Source organism: Eurosta solidaginis, chromosome 1, assembly GCF_040869045.1.
Source record: "Eurosta solidaginis isolate ZX-2024a chromosome 1, ASM4086904v1, whole genome shotgun sequence".
Classification (NCBI taxonomy): domain Eukaryota; kingdom Metazoa; phylum Arthropoda; class Insecta; order Diptera; family Tephritidae; genus Eurosta; species Eurosta solidaginis.
The window spans coordinates 76,440,299-76,466,922 of record NC_090319.1 but is presented as its reverse complement, the minus strand read 5'-3'; the positions used below and the strand labels follow the sequence as shown (position 1 = coordinate 76,466,922).

The window sequence follows — 26,624 nt, the reverse complement described above, 5'->3', positions numbered from 1 at the left end:
AGACTCAAAGTTTCAAGAGTTCAAAACAAATCGTTCCTGAGGTGTGGCCTGAGAGGTCCTTCCCACATCATTCATGATAGTTGGCGCAGTTTGTTGGATATCTTTCGATTCTTCATCACTGCTTCCGCTTAAGAGTAAAGAGAAATGTTTCTTCCAAAAGCAAAGCTTTTTCGAGTCATCGCTAGCCAGCTAGCCGCGAGTCCCAATTGACTCCAATTAGCGCTCATGCGCCGTTTTGATACCACAACTCGTGAGTTAATCAATTAAAGGGTGGTGTAAGGAGATTAATAAACATTTTCAAGCGCCTCAGGGAAACCCGTCCCCCTATATCCATCCCATGGAGTTTATAAATTTGAGCTCTCCCGGCCTAACATCCTTGAGTTCTGGGAGGCTTTCGAAAAAGGATTTTCCAAGAAACTTTATTCTGCTTCGACAGTGTGCTGGGCATTCGTACAGTAGATGTTCAACCGTTTCCTCCGCCTCCGGATGCTTACAGCTGCGACAGGAGGTATTGTGTTCCAGTCCCGTCCGTGCCGCATGTACCCCAATTGTCCAATGCCCCGTGAGCACCGCAACTACTTTGGATATATCCCTTCTGTTGATCTTAATGACAGCTATAGATCGTTTTTCGTTGTATAATGGTGACATGATCTTGGAAACTTTACAGGACCGCAACCGATTCCACCTATTGTTTGCCTCGCTCAACCAGTGCTGGGAGATGCGACCCTTGATTAGTTCCAGGGGTCCAAGGACCCCCTTCGATCCTGAGACATCAAGAGCCGCTCCACACCGTGCCATCTCATCCGCCATCTCGTTACCCTGTATGTTTCGATGCCCCGGCATCCAATCAGGGTAACGATCTGCCGGCTCGTCAGAATCATGGCGCTCTCCCTACACTGCCCAACCGGGTTTGATGATATCGTCTCTGACCCTAGGGCCCAAGAGCCGCCTGGCTATCGGCGAAAATTGCTATCCTGTTATTGTTACCATTGGTATTTATTAACGCTTTACACGCCTGTTGGATAGTGAAAATCTCAGCTTGAAACACGCTTACCGATTCACGAGCCGCATACTTAAGGACGTAGGCGGGACAGTCGCAAATACTCCCGCTCCCACTCCGCAATCCATTTTAGATCCGTCCGTGAAACCCGAGTTGACGAATCTCTGAGTGATCCCCCCATCTTATATGAAATTGTTTTTTGGTTATGTTTGAAAATACGTCTCGCTTCCCTCCCACCGTTTTACAGCCACAACACTTAGTAAATTTCTTTTCTTCTCTTCCACAGATGAACTACTCGAGGGCCTCAAACGTGCTCAACTCGCTCGCTTAGAGGATCAACGCGGCACTGAAATCAATTTTGAATTGCCCGATTTTCTTAAGAATAAAGAAAATTTGCAAGCGTCCAAATTACGTAAAGCGCGCGCTAATCTTAGTCCAATTAATAAGTCATACAATGTCACGCCCACACCAGTCACACAACACAACACCACCTCCGCCACCACCACTACCACTAGCCCCACAAATAATACAGCAACCACCGAGGTTGAATTACCAACACCACAACTCGAACGTCCACAACCCGCACCACGTTTTTCAATCACAAATAAATTAAAAACAATTACAACTGTATCACCAGCCAAACCCGAAGAGGAAGCTCCACCACCAAATACAATAATTGAAGCACGTCAATTGCAATACAATACATCAACAATGCAAGCCAACACTTCAAACTCATCAATAGAATCTGAATATGGTAGTGCAACAGTGACAAGCTGTTACAAAGGTCCGCCACCATTGCCGCCAAAACCTAAGGTTTTGCCTATTAAACCATCAAATTGGGGTGCTGCTATGACAAATATATCCAGCTCTTCTACAACAACGTCGCCTACAACGCCTTCAATGTCATTGCCTTCATTGCTGACAGCAGCACCAAGGAACTATACTACAGTTGGTTTGACTAATAGTGTTACGACGCTAGTGGAAGATGCTGCTTCTACGCCTGCATTACTTTTGCATGTCGCCAGCAGTAGTAAACATTGTGCAGCAAATGAAATAATACCGCGTAAAACACATTTAAGTATTGCAGCTGAGCAGCAGACGTCGGCACGTTGTGCTTATCTCGAGGAGCCGAGTAGTAGCTTTGTTTGAAGAAATCTAGGTCTAACATGAGCTAAAGTCATGTAGTAAATTTCTGCGGTTTCAGATCTCTAAGAGCGGTACACAGATCACAAGTAATTGCTCAAGAAAAATTTAGACTTTTTTCTTGAGTGAAAAATAGTAGTGTCGAAGTAATTTTGACGTTTAAAAATCCACGGTGAATAGTGAAACAAGCAAGAAGAAGAGCACATAAACAAAAGAAATGTATAGAATGTCACTTCCCTTATAGGTGCCCGTTTCTCCTCCGCCGGGAAATTCACTATGCGCTTTTTGCGTTTTGGTGCTGCAGCTATTGTTATTTCCATTTTAAAAAATATTTTTATTTGCCTTCAAATATTATAATTTATTAAATTTTAATGAGCTCGAGGCAGTTTAAAAAATTGAAACACAGTTTATATTTTTATATTTCAATTTTATTTGGTCGATATTTCGATCTCATTCTGAGATCATCCTCAGGAAACAATTGAATATGTTTTACCGACTGTCCATTTCTGAAATAAAATAATAATTATTTATTGCAGAAAAATTGAAAAACCCATGTGCTTACCTAATTTTTCCAGTTTGTTTACCTTTTTTCTTCAAGAAATATATAGCACTTGACATATTTCTTGCGGAAACCGGTGTTGCCGTATGCAAATTTGATGGAAAAATAGTAGTAAAGTAGCATACTAAATTTTTTGTAAACTGCGTACTACCTCAAGAAAATTTACCACAAGGAATTTTCTTGAGCATTTCTTGAGCGTTTTTCATATGGAATTTTTACTTTCTTGTGATCTGCGTACCGCTCTCTAGGTGTGAATTTTAAGCTCTGATATTTCGCTAGCTTATGAACTCTTGAAATGATCAAAAACTCTTCCACATACAAATACATTCCTAAGTGATATACTAATTATTTATTTTAGAAACGAATCTTTAGAATATATTTTATGTTTAGTATGCATACATATGTATGAATGTATGTAGTACATTCTAATTTGTATAACAGCGTTTTATTTACATATATGTGACCCGGTCTATGAAAAGGTGGCTTAAGACTAAAAAAAAACAGCTGTTTCTCGCAATTTCTTTTTTGAGTCATAAGCCACCTTTTCATAGGCCGGGTCACATATATTGACATGCACCTATTGTTTATTTATTCACATATTTTATTGAAATTTCGAATCATTGATATTATGCATTTTAATTATTTGTCTGATTTTGCTTAGCTTAATTGTAAATATATGGTATGTTTTGTTTTTTAAATTACGCAAACATATAAGGTATATAAATATGTAAGCTAGTTTATAGATTTCAAATGTGTTTTACTCTTAACTTATTTAACCAAGTCTTTGGCTTCCCGACATAACCGAAAAAGACACTAATAACGCCCGGTTTTTCAGTACAAGTTCAACTCAGTGTGTCAGTTAAACCACGCTTAACCTAATTCTGCAGTTTTTGAGTCTACTTTAACTGAAATTTAAGCTAAGCTTAAGCGGCCGATCTGCCAGGGTTAACTCTAGTTAACCTATCAGTTATTTGCATTCGTACGAAATGGCGTCGAATATACCCAACAAGCATTTGGGCTTGAGTACCATTAGAGCTCATGTGATAACTAGGCATACTTCTAAAATCTCAAGAGTTGTTTGGAAACAATGGCTCAACTCGACAATCATAGCGTACTCAGCAAAGGAGGGAATATTTTATAAAGCAAAAAATGCGATTACTTAAATTGAAAAAATGTAATTAACAACTTGGTTCTCTAACTGTACTCAAATGTAAGATTCAATGTTGTTGTTGTTGTTGTTGTTGTTGTTGTTGTTGATGTTGTTGTTGTTGTTGTTGTTGTAGCGATAAGGTTGCTCCCCGAAGGCTTTGGGGAGTGTTATCGGTGTGATGGTCCTTTGCCGGATACAGATCCGGTACGCTCCGGTACCACAGCACCATTAAGGTGCTAGCCCGACCATCTCGGGAATGATTTATGTGGCCACATTAAACCTTCAGGCCATCCCCTCCCTCCCCACCCCCAAGTTCCATGTGGAGCTTGGGGTCCCCAGAGCCTCGTCTGTTAGTGAAACAGGATTCGCCCCGGATAGGTGAGGTTGACAATTGGGTTTGGAGAAGCTATATATTGCGCTGGCAACCTGAAGGGTTGCGCTACACACCCCTTGAATCTGGTATTTTAGTCGCCTCTTACGACAGGCATACCTACCGCGGGTATATTCTGACCCCCTTACCCGCTGGGGGTATTCAATGATGTTGATGTAGGATCTTCGCTACCATCACACCACGGGAGCCGCTTATATAATTTATTCTTGTTTATTTACGCCTCATTACTGCTATCAACCAGGTGTTTATTTCTCACAATAAACTGCTGTTGGTTTTAATTTTGGTGGTTTTGGAGGTTTTGGAGATTTTTTTCAACTCCACTTCAACTCGATATACATATAATGTAAGATATCAACTGGAGAAATGGGTTGAATATTCATTTGAGAACTGTACATTTCTCAAAATCTCTCGAAATTAGGATAATAATTGGAAAATATTAATGACGTTGGAGATCAACCGGAAAACTTTTGTTTTTGTTTTTATCGGCCTATTATTATGGCAGGTTGTCTGAAAAATTTTCTACTTACTATTCCAAAAACAAAAATACAATTTTTCAAATTTAGAAAAATTAAAAAATAACAATAATTATTATTAGAAAAAAATTATTGTTTTGGCCTTGAGCTGGAATCGAAACTTGGAAAACTTTTAAATTTACAAAATTTTTCAAAGGTTGGATAGAAACTGGAGAATGAAGTTGGATATCAACTCGAGAACTATCTGGTTTAGGAATAATTAAATAACGATGTTGGATATCACTTCCGGAACTAGATATATATTTCGCCAGAGAATTTTTTTCCATGTTTGTTGGGTAAACAAATCCAGCTGTTGGCGTATCTACAAATTATCTAGATAATAAAAAACCAATGTTGCCGCACAAAACAGCATACCCCAGAGGCGGCCCTAAACTGTGACTTAAAAACTTCTCATTAGTTTAACTGGAGTTTAAATTTGACTAGAGTGGTGTGATGGCGGTGACCGTCGTGTGATGGCAGCGTGCTCCGCCTACCAGACCGAATGCCCTGGGTTCACACGCCGGGCAAAGCAACATCAAAATTTCATAAATAAGGTTTTTCAATTAGAAGAAAATTTTTCTAAGCGGGGTCTCCCCTCGGCAGTCTTTGGCAAGCCCTCCGAGTGTATTTCTGCCATGAAAAGCTCTCAGCGAAAACTCATCTGCCTCGCAGATGCCGTTCGGAGTCGGCATAAAACAAGTAGGTCCCGTATCGCCAATTTGTAGGAAAAAAATATTAAAAAGGAGCACGACGCAAATTGGTAGAGAAGCGCTGCCTAAAATCTCTTCGGAGGTTATCGCGCCTTACATTTATTTTTAATTTTTTTAAGCAAACTTAGTTTAAGCTTTGCTTGACCAACGACTGATAAACCGGGCCTAAAGCTGTTTTCAAAAAACCAGCCTTAAAGTTTTGATCGTGCAGTTGTTTATTGAAATAGTTCGATATTATGAACTGAATGTTGAAAATTACAGTGTAATTGGATATTTTCTGGAAATATTAACATTCAGATATCGAATCGCTATCTGGAAATACGGCTATACCGGAAATACACAGAAATATCATTGACATATGCGATATTTGCAATAACTTTAATAGTCTTTTTGTAAAGAATTTTTTACTGGGTAGACAAATAGGACACTTTAATTTGCACTTTAAAATTATGCTTTTGTCTATCGTATAAAAATTTTTTTTGTTTTAATTTTAGGTATTCTTAAAAAAAAAACAGTAAAATTTTAATAAATACATAATTTATTAGAATATGCGTATGATTTTCTCTTCAATATATATTATCGTTGTGATATTTGATACAAGCACAAGTTAGTTATAAGGCGATCTGGTAAAATTTTGGACCTATCCTATTTGATGACAAGAGCGTTTACAGGCTTGTGGTGCATTTCACTTTCACTCCAATTCACTTGGTATTTCGGTAAAGAGTTTCATATCTGTTCTGCAATATAGTTAAGAGCTTTTACGAACTATGAAAAAAAATCATAGATATATTATTTCTAATTGCCGTTTTTATGTACGGGTCCCTTTTTTGCTCTTATTTGGAATCCAAATCTATCACACTTATTCTGCATTTCGATTACGTTCCCGTTCTACGCTCCGCTTGAATCGAAGTTGGGTATTCTACATTACAACGGAATCGTAACGAGAAGAGGAAGAGCAAATGATTTTTCGTAATCAGCTGTTTGTACGGAATGTGTGAACATTGGAACAAAATAAATTAAAGAAAATTTGTAAAAAAAACACTGAAAAACGTTTATATTTTATTATCCACGCCATTTTGTAAAAAAAAAGCAATTGAATATATTTCCGCAGTGTTATATTTTTTTAGTGAAATGCTTTCATAATTGTAAGTGTGTTTTTGTCGTTCTTTTGGCCAATTCCCTGCCGTGACCACCAAGTTTTGTTAAAACGGATTCCTGCACGAATATGTTGACATTTTCTGAATTTTATGGATGCTAATTTCATTGCACTGGCCTAACATATTTTATATAGATTTATTTATTCTTTCCGCAAGGATTGTTTACGTTCACCTTCCTCTACTCCGACAGCTTGCTTTGGCATATAACTGGACCCAACGAACAGACACAAATTATAGCTGTCTATTATAATGGAATCAATAGCCGCGGCATTATTTGTGGAGTTGGAAAGCAACGCATACGAAAATAGCCAGGCGAGAATGGAAAGGCAAATATTACGAGATTTATGTAATCCATTTGAGATGTACCTATTGTAAGAAATTGAACTTAAAAGTGGTAAAGTTTAATGACTTATTTTCTTATTTAGGTTCAAACTTTCGACTTAATAAGGATGCTTTCAAGTATGTGTTAGTACTTTTGCGGGGCAAATACGTCCAAGGACTTCGACATCGGCATGTTGTTTTTTACCTGGAAACATATAAAAAACAATCATCATCAAGCCTTTTACGTTTCTTAACAAGTTTTACTTACATTTTTGTTAAAATTCTGTTATAAATTATAAAAAAATAAAAAGAAAATATTTTTCCGCCAACTAATTTGTAACTTAGAAAAACGGAGCTACGATCGAAATGCAGAATACACAAAATCGAACTATTCGAAGTTGGATCGAAAGAGATTGGAACACAGAATACCAAAATTGCCATATCGAAAAAATTCCAATCCAAGTCGAAATGCAGAATAGGGCTGTATAAATAAAGTTTTGGTTGTAAAGATGGAGATTCGGGCTATTAGCGAGCTTTGGGCAATTTTGGTCGTAGTGCGTTTGTTTATCTATATTTTATTAACCCTAAAAGTTACTCAGGCGAAAGCCTTTGATTTTTCTTGGAAATGTCTGCTTAAAACCGCTATAGAAAGTTACTCTGATACTTTTTTAACCAAAAATATTTCTTTTATTATTTTAGAGGTGTCCTTTATATAGGACATTAGGAATATAAGGGATAAAAACATATTTTTATTTATTAGAATGGAAGTTTACAAAACACTTGGTATGTACTCTAATATTGGATTTTTCACATCTTGTAGTGGTTTTTTGATGGCAATATCCACTTCGGGCTTGTTTTTCCTTGGGCTCTACAAGATGATCCATACGGTCATAGCGAATCTCGGTTTCTTTGGAGCAACTTGCATGGCCTTTTTGTAGGTTGATTGCTTTCTATGGGTAGTCAGCAGCATGGTAGCCACTGCACGCCTAAAGCTCAATTGGACAAAACTTCCGCCCCGTTCGCAATGTATGATCCAAGCGTTTTGGAGCGCCATATCAATGCACTGGGCTAGCAAAGGTAGGTACCATTATCTATACACGCTTATATTTTGGTCAGAGCGGTCCACTCCTTCCATGTTAGAGTTATACATGTAAATCAAATTCGGTTGTTCTACATATATAACGGTATATTATCGTCCGACTCATCGGATGAGCTTTCAGGCCCGGCTGCACTAAATTTTATTTCTGCTAGCTCTGGGCAGATATAAAATTATTTACGGCAAAGGCTTTCTCAGGACCAGAATCTTCGTCGTTTGCATTAACTGGAGGAAATAAAACCACTTCATCGATGTCGCCAGTGTTTTCTCCACCATCTTCCAACAAAACAAGAACCTCATGAAGCGAGAGACCCCTGCAAAAAAATAGTTATTGTAGACATCTATCTTCCGAATGTATCTTCCTATATGTAGGACACTAGCATTTGCTCAGTTTTACTACTAACTAATTTTCAATGTATTTAACTATAATTTTACACTTTTGAAAACTCATTTATTTCTCTATAATTTTTTAATAAAAAAAATATATTTGTTGAATTTTATCATATAAATTTTAACTCACTTTTGAAATCATATGTTACAATTTTGAATTTTTCAAAATTAGTAATTTTCTGAATAAGACAATGAGCAATGAGTGAGAGAAACTGAGGGACTGTAATCACTTACTAACGCTGTTGCGCAATTTCTACTGCATGCAAAAATACATTGCCGTTATTTCCTGGCCATCACGTGCGTGAGTCGACATGAAATTGGTGTCCTACATATAGGACATTAGGGTTATCTGGGTTAAAATAATTTGTTTAAAATAAACGATTGTGAGCACACAAAGAAATCTATTTGTACTATGGCACTATTGTGAATATTTGCACTGCATTGCCGGCAGTTGCTATTGTACGCTAGATGGCAGCGCAAGCTGTATTGTACTCTAGATGGCAGCTCAAGCTGTAAGTTAATAGAACAGCTGATTTCTGTTGATATTTGATAAGAGATTTTTATATTGGTTGCGCAAGATGCGTACGGGTCAGGCTCGTTAAATTAAATTCATATCTCTTCTGTCAAGAAGTTTATTTATTTCTGCTCCAACCTTTTTAACCGGTCTCATGATATATGATAACTTCACTGAGATACATATGACCTCATTTATAGTGTCTGAGTATAAAATATAACCCCATAACTAGAAAACCTAAAATTGTTAAATTTAAAACTGTCGAACCTATCACGCATACCGTTCTGCTCGCATTGATAGGTTTAGCCCTTTCGTCTCCGTTGTTACACTTGGGCCCGGTTTTTCAGTACAAGTTCAACTCAGTTTGTCAGTTAAACTACGCTTAAACTACGTTTTTTAGTATACATTAACTGAAGTTAAACTGAGCTTAAGCGGCCAATCTGGCAGGGTTAAACTCTATTTAACCTATCAATTATTTGCGTTCGTTCAAAATGGCGTCGAATATACCCAACTATGATAACTAGGCATAATTCTAAAATGTCAAGGGTTGTTTCGAAACAGTGGCTCAACTCGAGAATCATAGCGTACTCAGCAAAAGACGGAATTTTTTATCAGAGGCCTTTATTTCTCACAATAAACAGCTGCTGGTTTTGGTGATACCACCTTAATAACAAATTAATGTTTTTAATAATAAATGTGATATTTTAATTAATTTTAAGCATTTGGCATTGACCGCCTTGTATGATGATATGTATTGCATCAATATATGGCGAAAAAAAAGTTTAATATTCAAAAATGCATAGGTATTTCGAAAACAACGAGTTTTGGCTAATGGATATTTACCCATGTTGAAATATAAACTGCTCACTCGATATAGAAAAAGTTTAAACAAAAAAAGTAACGGTTTTTTGAAATATTAATTTTTGAAAAAGTCATAAATTTTTACTAAATACTAAAAAAATGATTTTTTTAAACTATATGCTATTTATAAATTTATATAAAAGTAAAAGTAATAACGAAGATTTCAAAGAAAAAATCATGAGAATCGGTAAATTTTTGACAAAGTTATTGACAGTTGAAGGAATAGGTGAATAAAATATCGATTGCATTTTATCGAATTCAATTGCCGATAAATCCAAAAAAAAAATTTTTTGAGGCAAAAAAAAAAAACACGTGTTTCATTATTTTGACCAAAGAACAACATATTAAAATTTCATCGAAATCAAAAATTATGTCCTGCGCGGACCGAGTGTCTTGAAATGGAATGAGCCGTATGTATTTTGTGTTCCAAATATGAGCCAAATCGGACCACAAATACGATTTTTCTGAATATCTCGATCCTTGTGCCACCTAGCGGCGATTTTTTCTATCTATTCTTGTATGTATTATGAGCTCCAAATATGAGCCAAATCGGACCAGAAATACGATTTTGAAATATTTCGATCCATGCGCCACCTAGCGGGGATTTTTTCATAGGTCGCTTTCTATTCTTGTATGTATTATGTGCTCCAAATCGAACCACAAATACGATTTTTATGAATATCTCGATCCTTGCACCACCTAGCGGCGATTTTTTCATAGATCACTTTCTATTCTTGTATGTATTATGTGTTCCAAATATGAGCCAAATGGGACCGCAAATACGATTTTTGAAATATCCTATCGGAGGTTTTTTTCTTATTATTGCATTGTCATCGGATTCTGAACTATATTCCAAGTTTCAAACTTGTAGCTTATCGGGAAGTTTCTTACATTTTAATATACAAAATTCGTTCACAACGGCCGTGCGGCCGGCCTGTCAAGTCAAGCTAAATAAAACCGTTTAAAAAGATGAAAGTCGCAAGTGGAACAATACAGTTTGTTGGCTTTTCGGGCAAAAACTCTTAGTCACCGTTTACACACAACAAATTTTGTTGATGACAATCGGCAACTTCTCTTTTTTACACACAGCAACTATTTCTATGCAAAAATTAGAGCTCGAATTGAACCTGGAATTTCTATGATGAAAATCAATAAAAAGTTTATACTAAAAAATAATATCCAAATAAAAAGAATTTGACAACAGAAGAAAAACAGCATAAAGCAAGTCGCCGAGCACAAAAAACTTGATCCCGTCCGCTTTCCTCGTCACCTACTCTTCCCATGTTACGGGTTTCAGATATTCTGTTAATAAGGCCGTATCTCAACGAAAGTCGTTAATAAAGTCATATCTCAGGAGTCCGGTTAAAAGGGGTGTTGTTGAAATAAAAAATTGTTTGACAGAAGAGATGAACTAAATTTAGTTTCATTTTCCTTCACAATTCGTTAACGACTTAAAATGCTAAATTGTACTATTGAAGGCACATAAATCTATATTCTATTATGTGAAGCTCGAAGCTTTTTTGACAAAAATATAACTTTTTTAGTTTCAATCTTTTTAGCCGGTCTCCTGAGATAGGACTTCATTAACGGCTTCGCTCAGTTACGGTCTTATTAACAGAATGTCTGAGATACGTCCTTCCTAACAAAGCTTTTAAGTTACGACCTTTCTATTAAGTTAGGTCGACTTATAAAAAGAAATGTACGTAAGATACATTTTCAGACATGAAAATCTTAGTAGCGATTGCGCACATTTTACGTAAGTGGGGATTTTCCATTTTTATCAAACGCATGCTTAGTTTTTTGCTCAGTGTATCACGTTTAGTGATGGTATAAACATTTAATGGTTGGCGTGATCAAACCCTAACTCAAAGGTAAACATTTAACTAATGACATTTAGGGAAGAAAACAATTTTTAATTTCGAAATATTTTATAAAAAAAATTAAAAAGACCAAACTGCACATTTTCTGAACAGTTACAATGAGAAATGAGTGAACTATTTAGTGATACAGTGTAGGAGCCTGAAGAAGTGAATATTGCACTCACTGAGTTTTCTTAAAGCGGCAATGATGAAATATCAGAAGTGGAATAGGTGAACCACTCGTGCAAAGAAAGTAATCCTATCGGGAACCGTATTTGGTATTTGGAAACAGAGTAAGGAGTACAACTCCACTTAGTTTTGAGAGGCAGGTGGAAGATGACTTGGTCTACTTTGGTATTCCCAACAGTAACTCAAAACTGGATTAGCTGACGGGACTTGTTGACATAAAAAATCACATAAGCCACAATTAGTGAGTAATGCCTGCATAAGGCAATATTTCTAGAAAAATATGTGATTATTTTCCCTCAATATTTCAGAAACTTTACATTTATTGGTGTGAACAGAAGTTCAATATTTTATTAAGCAATTCTTAAATCTTAAGAAATGAATTGCTTATTAAATACGGCCATGGTTACCACACCATGTTTTCATTTGGGACCAAAATTCATCGAAAAAAGGATCAAATCTCAAAGAAATGGACCAAATTTTTGTATTTTTGTGTGCCACGGTTGCCACACCATGTTTTCATTTGGGACCATTGTTCATGGAAAAAATACCAAATCTCAAATAAATGGGCCAAATTTTTATATTCTTTAATTGAATTACAAACAATGTGTCGAAATCGTTGTAAAATCGTTAGTTTCAGTTTTTGGTAAAGTAATCTACCTCACTTACATTTTCATTTTAACAAAAAGCCTTATATAAATATATGTTTTAACGAAAAACCTTAAAGAAACCCCATCCTGAAATCCAAACTAGTTCTGTTGTATTCACATAAAATTTTTATTTTTAAACTAAATTTCTCCAGATCTCGGTTGTATCAATTTTATCATAAAAACAGTCCCAATAGCCGGGAGTTTTAATTTTTTTTTATTGATACGCAAATTTAATTCTTTACTCTTCCCTCACGCGTCAATTTTACCATTTATGGCCTAGATCAACGGTCCTCATTTAGTGAAATAATTATTATCGCCACTTCACACGTATTATTATTCTATTTAAAGATAGAAAAAAACGAAGACACTTTCTAAAGTGAGCCTATGATTAAACTAAATGTCTAGTATCTTACGTGGCCTAACAGCAGAATAGTTTTGGAATTTCTTTAACTCATTAATTTGCTTTCGCCTGTGTGAGAAAAATTCAAATATCGACATCCCAAGCGAAAAGTAACACTTTCAAAATTTTTACATAGGATTTCTTTGTAAAAATTTTTTATGGGTCACTTTTTGTTGGATACATTTTGCTCCACAAACTCCTGATATCTATCGTTATGCTTGCATGCATAACTTGAACATAAATAAGGGAGTGACAAATGAACTTCAATTCAAGAATGGCTTCATCAGTGGCAAAACACCGTAAAATTTCTTTGAGATGCACGAGCATTTGCACCAATTGAGAAAAATCTATCACAAAAAGTGTTTGAGAACCGATCAAAATATCTAGCCACGAAAACAAGATTTTCTGATTGGCCAAAACTTTTCTAAACTATGTGCTGGATGAAGTGCCATTGTTCTGCTGCACTTTAATTACAACAATTTTTTCGTAGAAATCCGTTGAGGTAAATTGAAAATTATATAAGGGTTAATGAAGGTGTGGAAAATTTCGTAGGCAGTGAAAAAATAAACAAAAGTAGCTAAATCTTGGTTACAGACTAAAAAGGACCAACATTGAAAAATGGGACCAGCGGACAAAATAGTGTTGGAAAGGACTATTTTTGGTCCAAATGGACCAAAGTGGTAACCGTGAATACGGCCTACTCAGGGCTGTCATGGAATCCAAGTCGGTTTTTCGTTTTGTCGGAATTACAAACCAATATTGATTTAAATTGGTGTCATAAAACCGTATTGGTTTTGTTCTTTTCGAATGTAAATAAAAGCGATGTTCGAATCAGCTGTTCTGCGGTGCACCGGCAATTTTGATGTTAACTTTTTTGGCAAAATTTTATAAAATAGTTGTTTTGTGCATTTAAACAGAAATAAACAAATTTATTGACATCAAAATGGCATCAGCAGTTGTAGCATTTATATTATTGGAAGAAGAAAGTTGCGAGAAGGTCAATGGTAAAATTTGGAGAGATCGCAGCAATCCACTTGAGTTGCCTGAGACAGCGTATTGAAAAATATTTATTATTGTGGGTTTATAAATATTTAGTGTATTTGCAGTTACATTGCATACTATCGCATAAACAAAGAGGCTTTCCGAATGGTATTGGACACCATTGAAGGACGCTTAACTCGCTCGAAAAATCTGCCAGTGCTGCTGCAGTGCTAGCAGCTACGTTACGATTTTTAGCTGAAGGACCCTATCAAAGATCAGTTAGCAAGGATTCTAGCATGAGTGAAGGTAGAATCACGGTGTCAACGATTTTAGATGATGTGCTTCGTGAAGCCCTTCGCAATATCTGGATGTTTCTCCATAAATTCAGTCAAAATACTCAGGGCTGTCATGGAATCCAAGTCGGTTTTGCGTTTTGTCGGAATTACAAACCAATATTGATTTAAATGGGTGGCATAAAACCGAATTTGTTTTGCTCTTTTCGAATGTAAATAAAACCGATGTTCGAATCAGCTGTTTTGCGGTGCACCGGCAATTTTGATGTTGTTTTGGCAAAATTTTATAAAATAGTTGTTTTGTGCATTTAAGCAGAAATAAACAAATTTATGGACATCAAAATAGCATCAGCAGTTGTAGCATTTATATTATTGGAAGAAGAAAGTTGCGAGAAGGTCAAAAAGAAAATTTTGAGAGATCGCAGCAATCCATTTGAGTTTCCAGAGACAGCGTAATTAAAAATATTTTTTAATGTGAGTTTCTAATTATTTATAGTGTATTTGCAGTTACATTGCATACTATCGCATAAACAAAGAGGCTTTCCGAATGGTATTGGACACCAGTGAAGGACGCTTAACTCGCTCGAAAGTTCTGACAGTGCTGCAACTAGCAGCTACGTTACGATTTTTACCTGAAGGACCCTATCAAAGATCAGTTAACAAGGATTCTAGCATGAGTTTAGGTAGAAGCACGGTGTCAAAGATTTTAGATGAAGATGCTTCGTGAAGCCCTCGCAATATCTGGACGTTTCCCCGTAAATTCAGTCAAAATACTGTTTTGCATTTAATTTTTATGTTTCCCCTACTAAGAATGAAAATATATGTAAATTTACATTTATTTTTATAAAATAAACCTTTATTTACTTACATCTTTAGAAAATACTCAACTGAAAGAGAAATACATCTAGAAAAAATGAAATCCAACAACATTTAACTGATTGGGTTGTTTCCGATAGCAAAATCGATATTATCGGATTCTGTGACATCTAAAACCGACACTAATTCCAATTCATGGTTCAATTATGTACAGGTTGGCTCATCTCATCAGCTGATTTTATTTATGTCATTACATGGTCGAAGGGATTGTCAAAAGGAGATGGCAAACTCAAAATAAAACCAACACATTGGCAACATTTTACTTACACATACAAAAACTGCTAAGTTTTATGTTTCCATTCCATACCATTCGCACCAACACCAATACACAGATTTTGACAATTGGAACAGACATATTTTGTTGCTTTACAGATGAGCCAACCTGTATATAGTTCAACCATGTTCCAATTCGAACATTAAACCGATAACATTGGATTTCATGATACCAAAGCAATTGTTTTGTCGTTTTTAAATCCGATTCCGACAACAATTGGATTCCATGACAGCCCTGACTGTTTTTCTTGTATTTGTATTAAATTGTATCGCCTACAATTATGCAACATAAGTTGCTTTTTTTTGCAAGCGAGCTTGAAAAAAACGCTTCAACTAGTTAAACAGTTTCATTCATTGTAAATTTTACCAAGTAGCGCAACTAACAGCTGATCGGTGAAAATTCGCACATTCACACGCACAGTTCTCGACTCAATTTCAAACAAAAACTTTGGATTATATAACTCAAATTTTAAAGTGAGATAATCCTTACGAATTTATGTATATAGAATATAAAGGCGTTTTTGTTGTTATTAAAACAATAGTTTTATTTTTATTAAAGCTTTTATAATTTTTTTTTTAACTTTGAAAAAACTCCGAACACCATTCCTTCATTATATGACATTCGACTGCCTAGTCCACTGCCTTCCACTCTATTCGCAACATAACCTCTATTTAAGCTGCCAAACTATATAGTAAACAATGGTTTCATTATGGCAAAACCATACAGATGGTGGAAGTTTATCAGCTAATTGTTCCTTTTATTAGCTGCTATGACATTTCTACTTCTAGCGCAGTATGTTTTTGACACTCAACCAGAGAATTACAAAAGCAAAATACATGAAATGCGTGTGTGTTTGTATGTACATATGTCACCCTGCCGCCACGCTGTTATTTTTGTTTATCTGCACATTCGTATGTTCATTTCATTCGCTCGTTCACAATAGTGCCCTATTTTTGAATATGCAACACTAGCTGTATTTCGTTGCAAACTATTACAATTAAAACACTAGCTAGCTTACCGAATTGCATGGAAAGCAACAATAAAAAGTAATCGAGTTGAGTTGGCTAAGCGGTTTCAACTGAAACCTCTTTGCTTGTGTATACTTTTTAAATATTTTTTTCGTAACAAATAGCTATTTTCTAATAAAACTTTACGAGTTAACGTACGCATGTTGCTTTCTCTACACTGCCACAACGTGAATTAAAAGATGTTGAGTTATATTATTGAGCATTCCATCGCTTGCGGTTTCGCTCTACTATAAACACTCAATCGCCAGCGATAACACTAGCGAAAATGTAACAAGCGATGGAGCGATTCTCGTCGCATCGCGCGATGCGATTACGCTCGATCATGAACTTAGCCTAAGAATACAGCTCAAAAGAAAAACCGATAATAAACGAAGTATACAGTAAGGCTGAGTAACACAGCACTGTGCTGTGTTATTGTGTTAACACTCAGTAATGAGCGGCACGCACACGCACACTTATCGATTAATTTATAACACAGTGGCACACTCGATGGCACAAAGCTGACTGTTTCTATAGCACAGAGAATAGGGCCGTTCCATTGGTTTATCGAGCTCTGGCTCTGGCTCAAATCTCATTGGAACGATCTGGATCAACTTTATGAGAACTGGCAGCACTAATATAATACGTTCTGTTTTGTTGAAAATAAGAAGAAACGTACACAAAATTTTAAGATACTGATAGAATTATTAACATTTAAATAGTTTCGCACGTAAGCAAACTATTTATTTTCCTTACATCATCTTCAAGCTGTTTACTCTTTCAGTGTTTTTGCATTTAAATATGGCGAATTCTTTTATGTATACACAAATGTACACATATTTAGTTCAGTGCTACAATGGCTCAACTATATGGTTGGCTCATCTCACCAGCTGATTTTATTTTTTTCATTTCACTGTAGTAGGGATTGTCAGAAGGAGATGGCAAACTTAAAATGAAACCAACGAATTTACAACATTTTCTTACTACATACAAATGCTGCTAAGTTTTGTTTTCATTCCATTCCATTCGTCTAACAGCAACAATCTGATTTTGGCAATGTGAACAAATGTATGTTGTTACTGTAGAGATGAACCAACCATATAGTTGAGCCATGAGTGCTACCAACTCAAAAGTGGTTAGCTGTCAAAAAATCTACTACAGAAAACGAAACGAACAGAACTGCTATACGGATCAGAAATTGAACCAGATAAATATCAGGATCACAACGTTGTTGTTGCATTTGCATGTTAAATTTCTATCCGTATCTCGCTCAAGTCTCAATGGAACGTAACTAATGACAATCAGATCGTAAGTGCACATTCATACATATATAGTTCATTGTGCTTGTGTGTTGATTGTACTCATAATCTTGCCTGTGTTTTACGTTTAAAAGATGTGGGCACAAAATGTATACTCTAAGTTGAACATGTTCTATTTTAACCAGTTGTGGTTATATAACGTAGATTCCCTAAACATGGGAGTATGAAAGAAGATAAATGTTGCCATGATTTACTTTTCTAAATGGCGTCAAACGTGGCGTTAGAGGTAAGTAACACAGTACTGTGCTCTGATATTGTGCCAACACTCATATCGACTTTCGATAATCAGTTATAACACAATTGTGTCAACACAATGTGTTAACACTGCAAAGAGTGACTGTGATACTGTGTTACTTACTTACTTACTTACTTAATTGGCGCTTAACCGTCTAAACGGTTATGGCCGTCCAACAAGGCGCGCCAGTCGCTCCTTCGCTCCGCCAACCGGCGCCAATTGGTCACACCAAGGGAGTTTAAATCGTTTTCCACCTGGTCCTTCCAACGGAGTGGGGGCCGCCCTCTACCTCTGCTTCCATAGGCGGGTTCCGATAGAAACACTTTCTTGGCCGGAGCATCATCTTTCATTCGCATAACATGGCCTAGCCAGCGCAGCCGCTGCGTTTTAATTCGCTGGACTATGTTGATGTCTGCGTATAGCTCGTACAGCTCATCATTAAATCTTCTTCGGTTCTCGCCATCGCCAACGCGTAGAGGTCCATAAATCTTTCGAAGAACTTTTCTCTCGAACACTCCCAAAGGCGCTTCATCTGCTGTTGTCATGGTCCATGCTTCTGCCCCATATAGCAGGACGGGTACGATAAGTGACTTGTAGAGTATGATTTTCGTTCGCCGAGAGAGGACTTTACTTTTCAATTGCCTACCTAGTCCAAAGTAGCATTTATTGGCAAGATTGATTCTTCGCTGGATTTCAGTGCTGATGTTGTTGCTAGTGTTGATGCTGGTTCCCAAATAAACGAAGTCTTTTACTATTTCGAAATTATGGCTGCCAACAGTAGCGTGGTTGCCAAGGCGCATATGCGCTGACTCTTTGCTCGATGACAGCAGGTACTTCGTTTTGTCCTCATTCACCATCAAACCCATCTTTACCGCTTCTTTTTCCAGCTTGGAGTAAGCAGAACTAACAGCGCGGGTGTTTAGGCCGATGATATCAATGTCATCAGCATATGCCAGTAATTGCACGCTTTTATAGTATATTGTTCCAGTGCGGTTAAGTTCTGCAGCTAGTATAATTTTCTCCAGCATCAAATTAAAGAAATCGCACGATAGGGGGTCACCCTGTCTGAAACCTCGTTTAGTTTCGAACGGCTCGGAGAGGTCCTTCCCAATTCTGACTGAGCTGATGGTGTTGCTCAACGTCATTTTGCACAGCCGTATAAGTTTTGCGGGGAAACCAAATTCAGACATAGCGGCATATAGGCAGCTCCTTTTCGTGCTGTCGAAGGCGGCTTTAAAGTCGACGAAGAGGTGATGTGTGTCGATTTTCTTTTCACGGGTTTTTTCCAAGATTTGGCGCATTGTGAAAATCTGGTCGATGGTAGATTTACCAGGTCTGAAGCCGCACTGATAAGGTCCAATCAGCCGGTTCACGGTGGGCTTCAATCTTTCGCACAATACACTTGAAAGGACCTTATATGCGATATTAAGAAGGCTGATTCCACGATAGTTGGTGCATTTTGCAGTATCCCCCTTCTTGTGGACTGGGCAAAGAACACTTAGATTCCAACCGTCGGGCATGCTTTCGTCCGCCCATATTTTGCTAAGAAGCTGCTGCATGCGCCTTACCAACTCCTCGCCGCCGAACTTGAATAGCTCCGCAGGCAATCCATCAGCGCCCACGGCCTTGTTGTTTTTCAATCTGGTTATTGCTATTCTAACTTCGTCATAATCGGGAGGGGGGACATATATTCCATCATCATCGATTGCGGGATCGGGTTCTTCATCTCTGCGCGGTGAATTGCTGCCTCCATTTAGGAGAGCAGAGAAGTGTTCCCTCCATAATCTAAGCACTCTCTGGACATCAGTTACAAGGTCGCCGTTTTCATTCCTACAGGAGTTTGCCCCGGTTTTAAAACCTTCCGTTTGTTGCCGTATTTTTTGGTAGAATTTTCGGGCGTTATTCCTGGTGGCTATCAGCTCAAGCTCCTCGCACTCACGCCTTTCTGCTTCTGCTTTTTTCTTCCTGAAAAGGCGTCTCGCTTCCCTTTTCAACTCACGATAGCGTTCACACACTCCTCTTGTCGCGCTCGCTTTTAACGTAGCCCTGTAGGCAGCGTCTTTTCTTCCGGTTGCAACGCGGCATTCTTCATCATACCAGTCGTTTTTTCGTGGCCGCCGGTAACCAATTTTTTCCTCGGCGGCAGTATGAAGTGCTTTGGAGATATGCTCCCACTGCTCCTGTATTCCTTCAGGATGAGTTGTGCCCTCAGAGAGCAGGTGTGAGAGTCGAGTTGCGAAACCATTGGCAGTCTGTTGTGATTGAAGCTTTTCGACGTCTAGCTTTCCTTGTGTTTTTTGTTCCTTGTTTTTAGCCGCGTTGAGGCGGGTGCGTATTTTGGCTGCAACGAGATAATGGTCCGAATCGATGTTAGGTCCTCGGATCGTTCGCACATCTAAAACACTGGAGGCATGCCGTCCGTCTATCACAACGTGATCGATCTGATTGCGAGTATTTCGATCAGGAGACAGCCATGTAGCTTGATGTATCTTTTTATGCATGAACCTCGTGCTTGATATGACCATGTTTCGAGCACCGGCAAAGTCAATCAGCCTCAGTCCGTTAGGAGAAGTTTCATTGTGTAGGCTGAACTTTCCGACTGTAGGGCCAAAAACACCTTCTTTGCCCACCCTGGCGTTAAAGTCGCCAAGCACGACTTTTATATCATGACGGGGGCAGCGCTCGTATGTGCGTTCTAATTGTTCATAAAAAGTGTCTTTCACCTCATCGTCTTTCTCCTCTGTCGGCGCATGGGCGCAGATGAATGATATATTAAAAAATTTTGCTTTTATTCGAATAGCGGCGAGACGCTCGTCCACAGGCGTGAACGCCAGCACTTGGCGACAAAGTCTCTCTCCCACCACGACCCCGACGCCGAAACTGCGCTTATTCGCATGGCCACTCCAATATATGTCACAATTTTTGATCTTCTTTCTTCCTTGCTTCGTCCAACGCATTTCTTGGATGGCGGTGATGTCAGATTTTGCTTTGACGAGGACATCAACCAGCCGGGCATCTGCACCAATCCCATTCAGGGAGCGGACGTTCCAGGTGCATGCCCTCAATTCATTGTCCTTCAAACGTTTGCCATGGTCGTCATCAATAGAGAGTGTATTTATCCGAGGCTTGTTGTTATATTTCATTGGAGTATGGTTTTACGTGGCGGGTCTCAAGCCCAGCGCACAACCCGCTCAGCGGAGGTGAAAATATTACTTGGCACGTTTATATAGCGAGCCGCTTGCTCCAAGACAGACGCCCGCTTGCAGCCGCACCTAGAGGTGTACAGACGCTGCCGATGAAATCTCCCCCGGCTAGCCCTTAAACCGATTATGTCAGAGTGGCCTAGCCAGGTTGTCGCCTTCTCACATTAGCTCACCGCTAAACGGGTGTTTAGCGGCTACCCAGAGGATGTGATACTGTGTTAACACTCAAAAAATAGTGTCATTACCCACCACTAGTATACAGTGTATTAAGCCCCCATTACTGATACTTAGCATAGACTTGACTTGACTTGGCGTAAACTTGGCAACTTAGCCACGATTATACTCCACTTGGCGCATAAAATCTGGCATCATAATCAGCGTTGAAATTTATTTTTAAATAAATGTCAATTTGTATGACAAAATGTCAAAATGAAATGAAAACAAACAAATGGCATCTCAAAATGTAAACGTCACTTAGAACTTACACAGAAAATCAAAATTCAACAGATTTCTAAGTCAAGTTAAGTTTTGAGTAATCAGTAACATGCAATGTTCATTTAACAGAGCTGTAAGTGACAGTTCGCAAGCCAAGTCAAGTCTATGCTAAGTATCAGTAATGGAGCCTTTACACACGAAAACAACATGCTACTGAGTTAAAGCGACTATGATTTCAGTTTATACTCAACAATGTCATATATGTATTGGACATATGTGTTGCGGGGCACTCGTATGTATTTTCTATTTTATGTGCTAGTCACTCATAGTATTTGTCTGTACTTGACTAAGTACACATCATGGCGGAACGATACAAGGTGGCAGCATGGTGACATACCTACAAACATAAATAAAAATTCCATGTACTTTGTTTTTGTAAATTCGATGGCCAAATGTCAAAATCGTACTACGCCGGAAGTTGATGTATCAAATCAAATAAAAAAAGTTTATAATCAGCTGTCCCATGCTGCCACCTTGTATCGTTCCGCCATGTTACACATTTAGACACATTTTACTCAAAGCAGATCTCTGGTGTAAGTGGCATCATCGACATTCGTGCTCACTGTGAATTTCAGCGTATGTGTGTATGAATTTACAATGTTCGCGAACGAGAAGAGAGGGAATAACTTTAGATAAAAAGAACTAAAAGAACAAATAGAACCGAAATCGAAGATCTAGTTCACTTGTTCAGTTGAGAGACCCGGTTAATTCATAGTGTACAAGTACAAGTGTGTTGACTTATCTGTCAAGCATTCTGACAGGCACTCGCTGGATTCGGAATGACAGCGAATTCAAAATGGATACCATTACCGAATGCGCCGAATGATTGAAAAATTGAAAAAGTCGTGACGATTGGTAGACAAAAATGTTGCCGTTGAGACCAAAAATGAGACTCTAGACCTGAGATTTCCATCAGGTGAGCGAGGCTGTTTGTAGTTTTGACGTTTATCGCTTAGTGAACACACTTGTATAGGTACACTATGGGTTAATTGAACAAGTTCAGAACGAAACGACCCAACTCTATTTTTGGAACTCTAAATCTTATTTCAATTTCAAAGTTAAACTCACGCAATCTATAACAGAAACAATTATTGGTCTCAAATCCGCATTCAACCACTGAGTTCCGTAACGCCCCTAGGAAGCCGAATTACCAGTTTTTTTTTTAATAAAATAAATAAATGTATGGCGCAATCAGCGTTGACAGATTGACGACGCCGTCGTCATTTTGACGATTTTCAACTAGAATGACGCTTGGCCGATTTTGTAATGAAAAATGACGATTTAAGCCTGCCTTCTATGTAAGATTTATATTAAATATTCACACACCAAGAAATTACATATATTTAAAATTGAGATACAAGCTTTATTGAATATTGTATACCTTATACTAAAAATATGCTAGCTTTTGCTGCAGACGAAGCCAGTAACATGACCGGCTCGAAGCATTCGGTCGCCCGCGTTTTTGAAAAAGAAATTCCTAACTTTACTACTTTTAAATGTATATATCATTCTTTGGCGATTTGCTTTTCGTATGCCTGCTTAAAGCTACCCAGCAGTGTAGAAACATTGGTGCACAATGTGTATAATTACGTCTCCAATAGTTCTCAGAGAAGTACCTATTCAATTGAAAAATATAATTGCGCTATTGGAAAAAGATGCTACAAACTCGCTGGCTATCATTAGAGGCAGTAGTATACAGAGTATGAGAGCTTTATGAGACATGAGCCATTAAAAATATTTTTTAACTTCGCTGTTAATGTTGACAAAATAGACCGTGCAAAAACCATTCTTGATAACTTGGATGATACGAATTAAATCTATCTCTCCTTCCTGAAGTACATCCTTCAACATATTAATAAAGTTAATAAAATTTTCCAGAGTGAGGGGCTTTAAGTACATAATATGTATTCAGAAATAAAAAGACTTTATTTAAGTATATTGTATAATTTTTTAAAGCCGGAATGTATTACATTAGACAACATAGAAATTATAGATTATAAAAACATTTAAAATATATTGAAAAGTGATCAGATTTATATAGGAGTTTATGCGATGGATAAGCTGATCAAATTAGAAAGCGTTTTGATTTTAACAATATTGTTCTACAAAACTTAAGTTACATGGATCCAAAGAAGTTGCTGGAAAAAAAAAATTATTCTTTGCGTATTGTCTTGCAACATTTTTCGCACACAGTCGATCAGAAAATTTTGCAGGATATTGATAGCGAGTATAAGGAATTAAAGTTTTTAGAATTTAAGACATAATTTGAAGACATTTCTAAGGTTCCTCCAGCAGTTTTTTGGAAAACTATTTCTACTATCAAAAGAGCTGGCTCTATATACGACTTTTCTAAATTATGTGCATTCGTTGCAGATCTAATGTGCTTGCCACACTCTTCAGCAAATGTAGAACGAATTTTTTTTAAATTAATTTAAACAAAACAAAAATCAGAAACCGTCTAGAAATTGATTCTTAAAAAGGAATATTACTAGCCCAAGATTATATCAAATTGAATAACTTTTCCTGTCATAATATTGAACCGCAAATAAGTATGCTAAAAAAATGAACGCAAAAATGTATAACTAAGAAACTAAAATGATATAGGAGTTTATGCGAGGTTCGATTCGAGCTCAAAGAAAACAAAAGCAAAGTAATTGTTAAAATGACTGAAAACATGTACCTTTTCTATGTAATACAAAATTTATCTTTTAATACGTGTTTGTTATTGTATCTGCATCGTGCTCCTACTAATTTTTCCTACAAATTGGAGGGACGGGACCTACATGTTTATGCCGACTCCGAACGGCATCTGCAAGGCCGCAGTTTTTTAGTCGACTTAATGTATTTTGCTATTTTCTTACAGGTAACTGTCCTTCAGCAGATTGCCACATAATTAACTGTGCATAAGACCAGCATGGAAAATGCATATAAAAATTTCTTATAAAAAAGCTATTTGAAATATAAATATGCAGCATATAAAATATATGAGCAATAGAACTCTACAGAAAAAGTCAAAAGAAGAAAACTACTGAAAGTCACTATTTAATTTTCCGATAATCTAATAATTTAATTCTACAACATGCTAACCAATAATATAATCAAATGGACGGACTTGCGGGTTTTGCATTGCTCTCGCTAACTGCTTGCGCCTCCGACACTGCACTAGATGTTGCTGTTGCTTCAATTTGCGTTGGTTGTTTCTCTTGTAATTGTTGGACTTTACCAGCTTCCAATTTCTTATCACCCTCAGGTAACAAAGCTTCAATTGCTTCCTCTTCGGATTCTTCAATTACACGATAAGTTACCATGCCTGGCTCCTTAGGTGGCAGCCAATCAGGTATGATTTTATCATGCAAACGCCATTTACCATATTCATTAGAGATATGTTTCTCAAATACTACATATTCTAATACATCCTTTGACAAAGTTTCACTCCCATGCATTAAACGACCAAAACGATCATAAATGGCCAGCATTTGTTGTGTGTGGAAGCGCACAGTAACTTGTGCAAACAAATTATCTTTAGTTATCATATCTGTGACACGTGCATGCACCAATTTAGGTGGCTCCAATGATTGTAAAAACCGCCAATGTATGGTCTTATCACGTATGTTATGCATCATTTCAGGATAACAACGTTCCGTTATAAATTCACGTAGTTTATATTTATCTTTTGCTGCCATTTGTGTATGAGCAGCAATATAGATATCTTGTGCATCATTAACGAAATCTTCCTTTCTGAAATCTTCTTCATATGAACGAATTTTACGCACTGCCAAAACGCTTTTTGATTTCTTTTCGAGGAATTCAAATTTTTGTTTTGCACCAGCTGAAGAAATAAACGATTTTTTACCATCGCCTTCTGGTGGTACGTAAGGTTCGAAAATACCGCCAGTGCAACTAATATGAAAAGGCCGCTCCAACCATGGACGTGGTGGTAATACACCCCTTTCCTTTAAGCGACTTCGCATTTCTTCTTGAGATAGATCCCCAGGTTTCTCTTGTAAATTTGGTATATCCATTTTGATAAATTTTAGTTTACGTAACTTCTTAAATTTTGGATTCCAATGCTTTGTTTGACGATGACGCAATTGTTGAGCTTCCAATTGTAACAAAGCTTGCATTGCTGGTGGTTGGATAAGCTATTATGGATGAAAAACAAATTGGTGGATGAATAAAATGTGGTTATGTTCCGTTTGTACATGAATAAATGGCCATTAATGCTTTATATTCATTTACCTGCAACATTTTAATGCCGCAACGTGCTGAGGCTACAAGCTCCATGTTATATTTGGAGGAAAATCCGTTTATTTAATAAAATAGTTTGTTTTGTACGCAAAAATGAAGAGAGACCGCAAGCAAAATTCGCGTTCAAGATAAGACAGTGTAACACTGCGCGACGTGAGTAAATGCGCTGGTACCGATGTTGGCGCCACTATACATTGTAACGCAATAGCCCAAGTCGATCTTTGTGTTTATCGAGCCGCCTGACAATTCTTTAACATTTTGATAGTGTTGGTTATAAGCGCAACTTTTTCTCTAAGTATTACAATGCACTTCGTTTTTTGACGTCGTCGCGTCAAGTTCGTTTCCGCACAGCTCAACCGCGTGTTATAAAAGGACGCTATTCATGCGATTGAGAACAAAATGGCGGATAGTGAGGGAATCGACATGACAAAAAATTAATAAAACAGTAGAAAAACTTAAAACTTATCGTACTTGGAGTAAACCATTAAATCATTTAATCTGAATAATTTATCTAAGAGGAAATACCTGGCGTGTGGAGACTAGTTCTCTGGCCAACAAATCCCAATCTCAAAAAAACAAAAAAAGTATTACAATGAGGATTGAAATACGCCGTAGTGTATTGGCAGCGAGTTCCGCCTAGTTCCGAAGAGCCTGGGTGAACGCCGCGGGCAAAACAGCATTAAAATTTTAGAAACAAGCTTTTCAAATAGAAAAACATTTTTCTAAGCTGGGTCGCCCGTCGGCAGTGTTCGGCAAGCACACCGAGAGTATATTTGCCATGAAAAGCTTCTCAG

The 26,624-nt window shown here is 37.4% G+C and overlaps 2 protein-coding genes and 1 long non-coding RNA gene across 6 annotated transcripts in view; 2 read left to right on the top strand and 1 right to left on the bottom strand.

The window, feature by feature from the left end:
* The window catches only part of loco (locomotion defects), a 418,869-nt gene extending 412,855 nt beyond the window's left edge, over nt 1-6,014 (top strand). For all 3 annotated transcript variants that reach the window (XM_067758422.1, XM_067758429.1, XM_067758424.1), the window contains one exon: nt 1,287-6,014. In XM_067758422.1, the coding sequence (XP_067614523.1) occupies nt 1,287-2,149 (863 nt within the window). In that variant the 3' untranslated portion in view covers nt 2,150-6,014. The remainder of the gene's footprint in view (nt 1-1,286) is intronic.
* A 189-nt stretch (nt 6,015-6,203) lies between these two features.
* LOC137235464 (uncharacterized) lies at nt 6,204-7,264 on the top strand. 2 transcript variants are annotated; one of them, XR_010947908.1, is made up of 3 exons: nt 6,204-6,610; nt 6,813-6,993; nt 7,048-7,264. It is a non-coding gene; the product is annotated as an uncharacterized lncRNA (long non-coding RNA). The 2 variants fall into 2 exon arrangements; XR_010947907.1 differs by having other exon boundaries at nt 6,779-6,993.
* A 17,346-nt stretch (nt 7,265-24,610) lies between these two features.
* Nucleotides 24,611-26,033, bottom strand: mRpL45 (mitochondrial ribosomal protein L45). Its single transcript, XM_067758412.1, has 2 exons — nt 25,822-26,033; nt 24,611-25,724 (listed from the first exon to the last, which is right to left on the bottom strand). Exons 1-2 carry the CDS (start codon nt 25,864-25,866, stop codon nt 24,681-24,683), a joined length of 1,089 nt encoding a protein of 362 aa, XP_067614513.1. The 5' UTR covers nt 25,867-26,033; the 3' UTR covers nt 24,611-24,680.
* Nucleotides 26,034-26,624: the final 591 nt, after the last annotated feature.

Bases quoted from the DNA above. Each gene is read 5' to 3' on its own strand.
- mRpL45 (XM_067758412.1), bottom strand. From the start codon at position 25,866: ATGGAGCTTGTAGCCTCAGCACGTTGCGGCATTAAAATGTTGCAG. The intron at 25,725-25,821 runs GTAAATGAATAT...CATCCATAATAG, and splicing joins GCGGCATTAAAATGTTGCAG to CTTATCCAACCACCAGCAAT.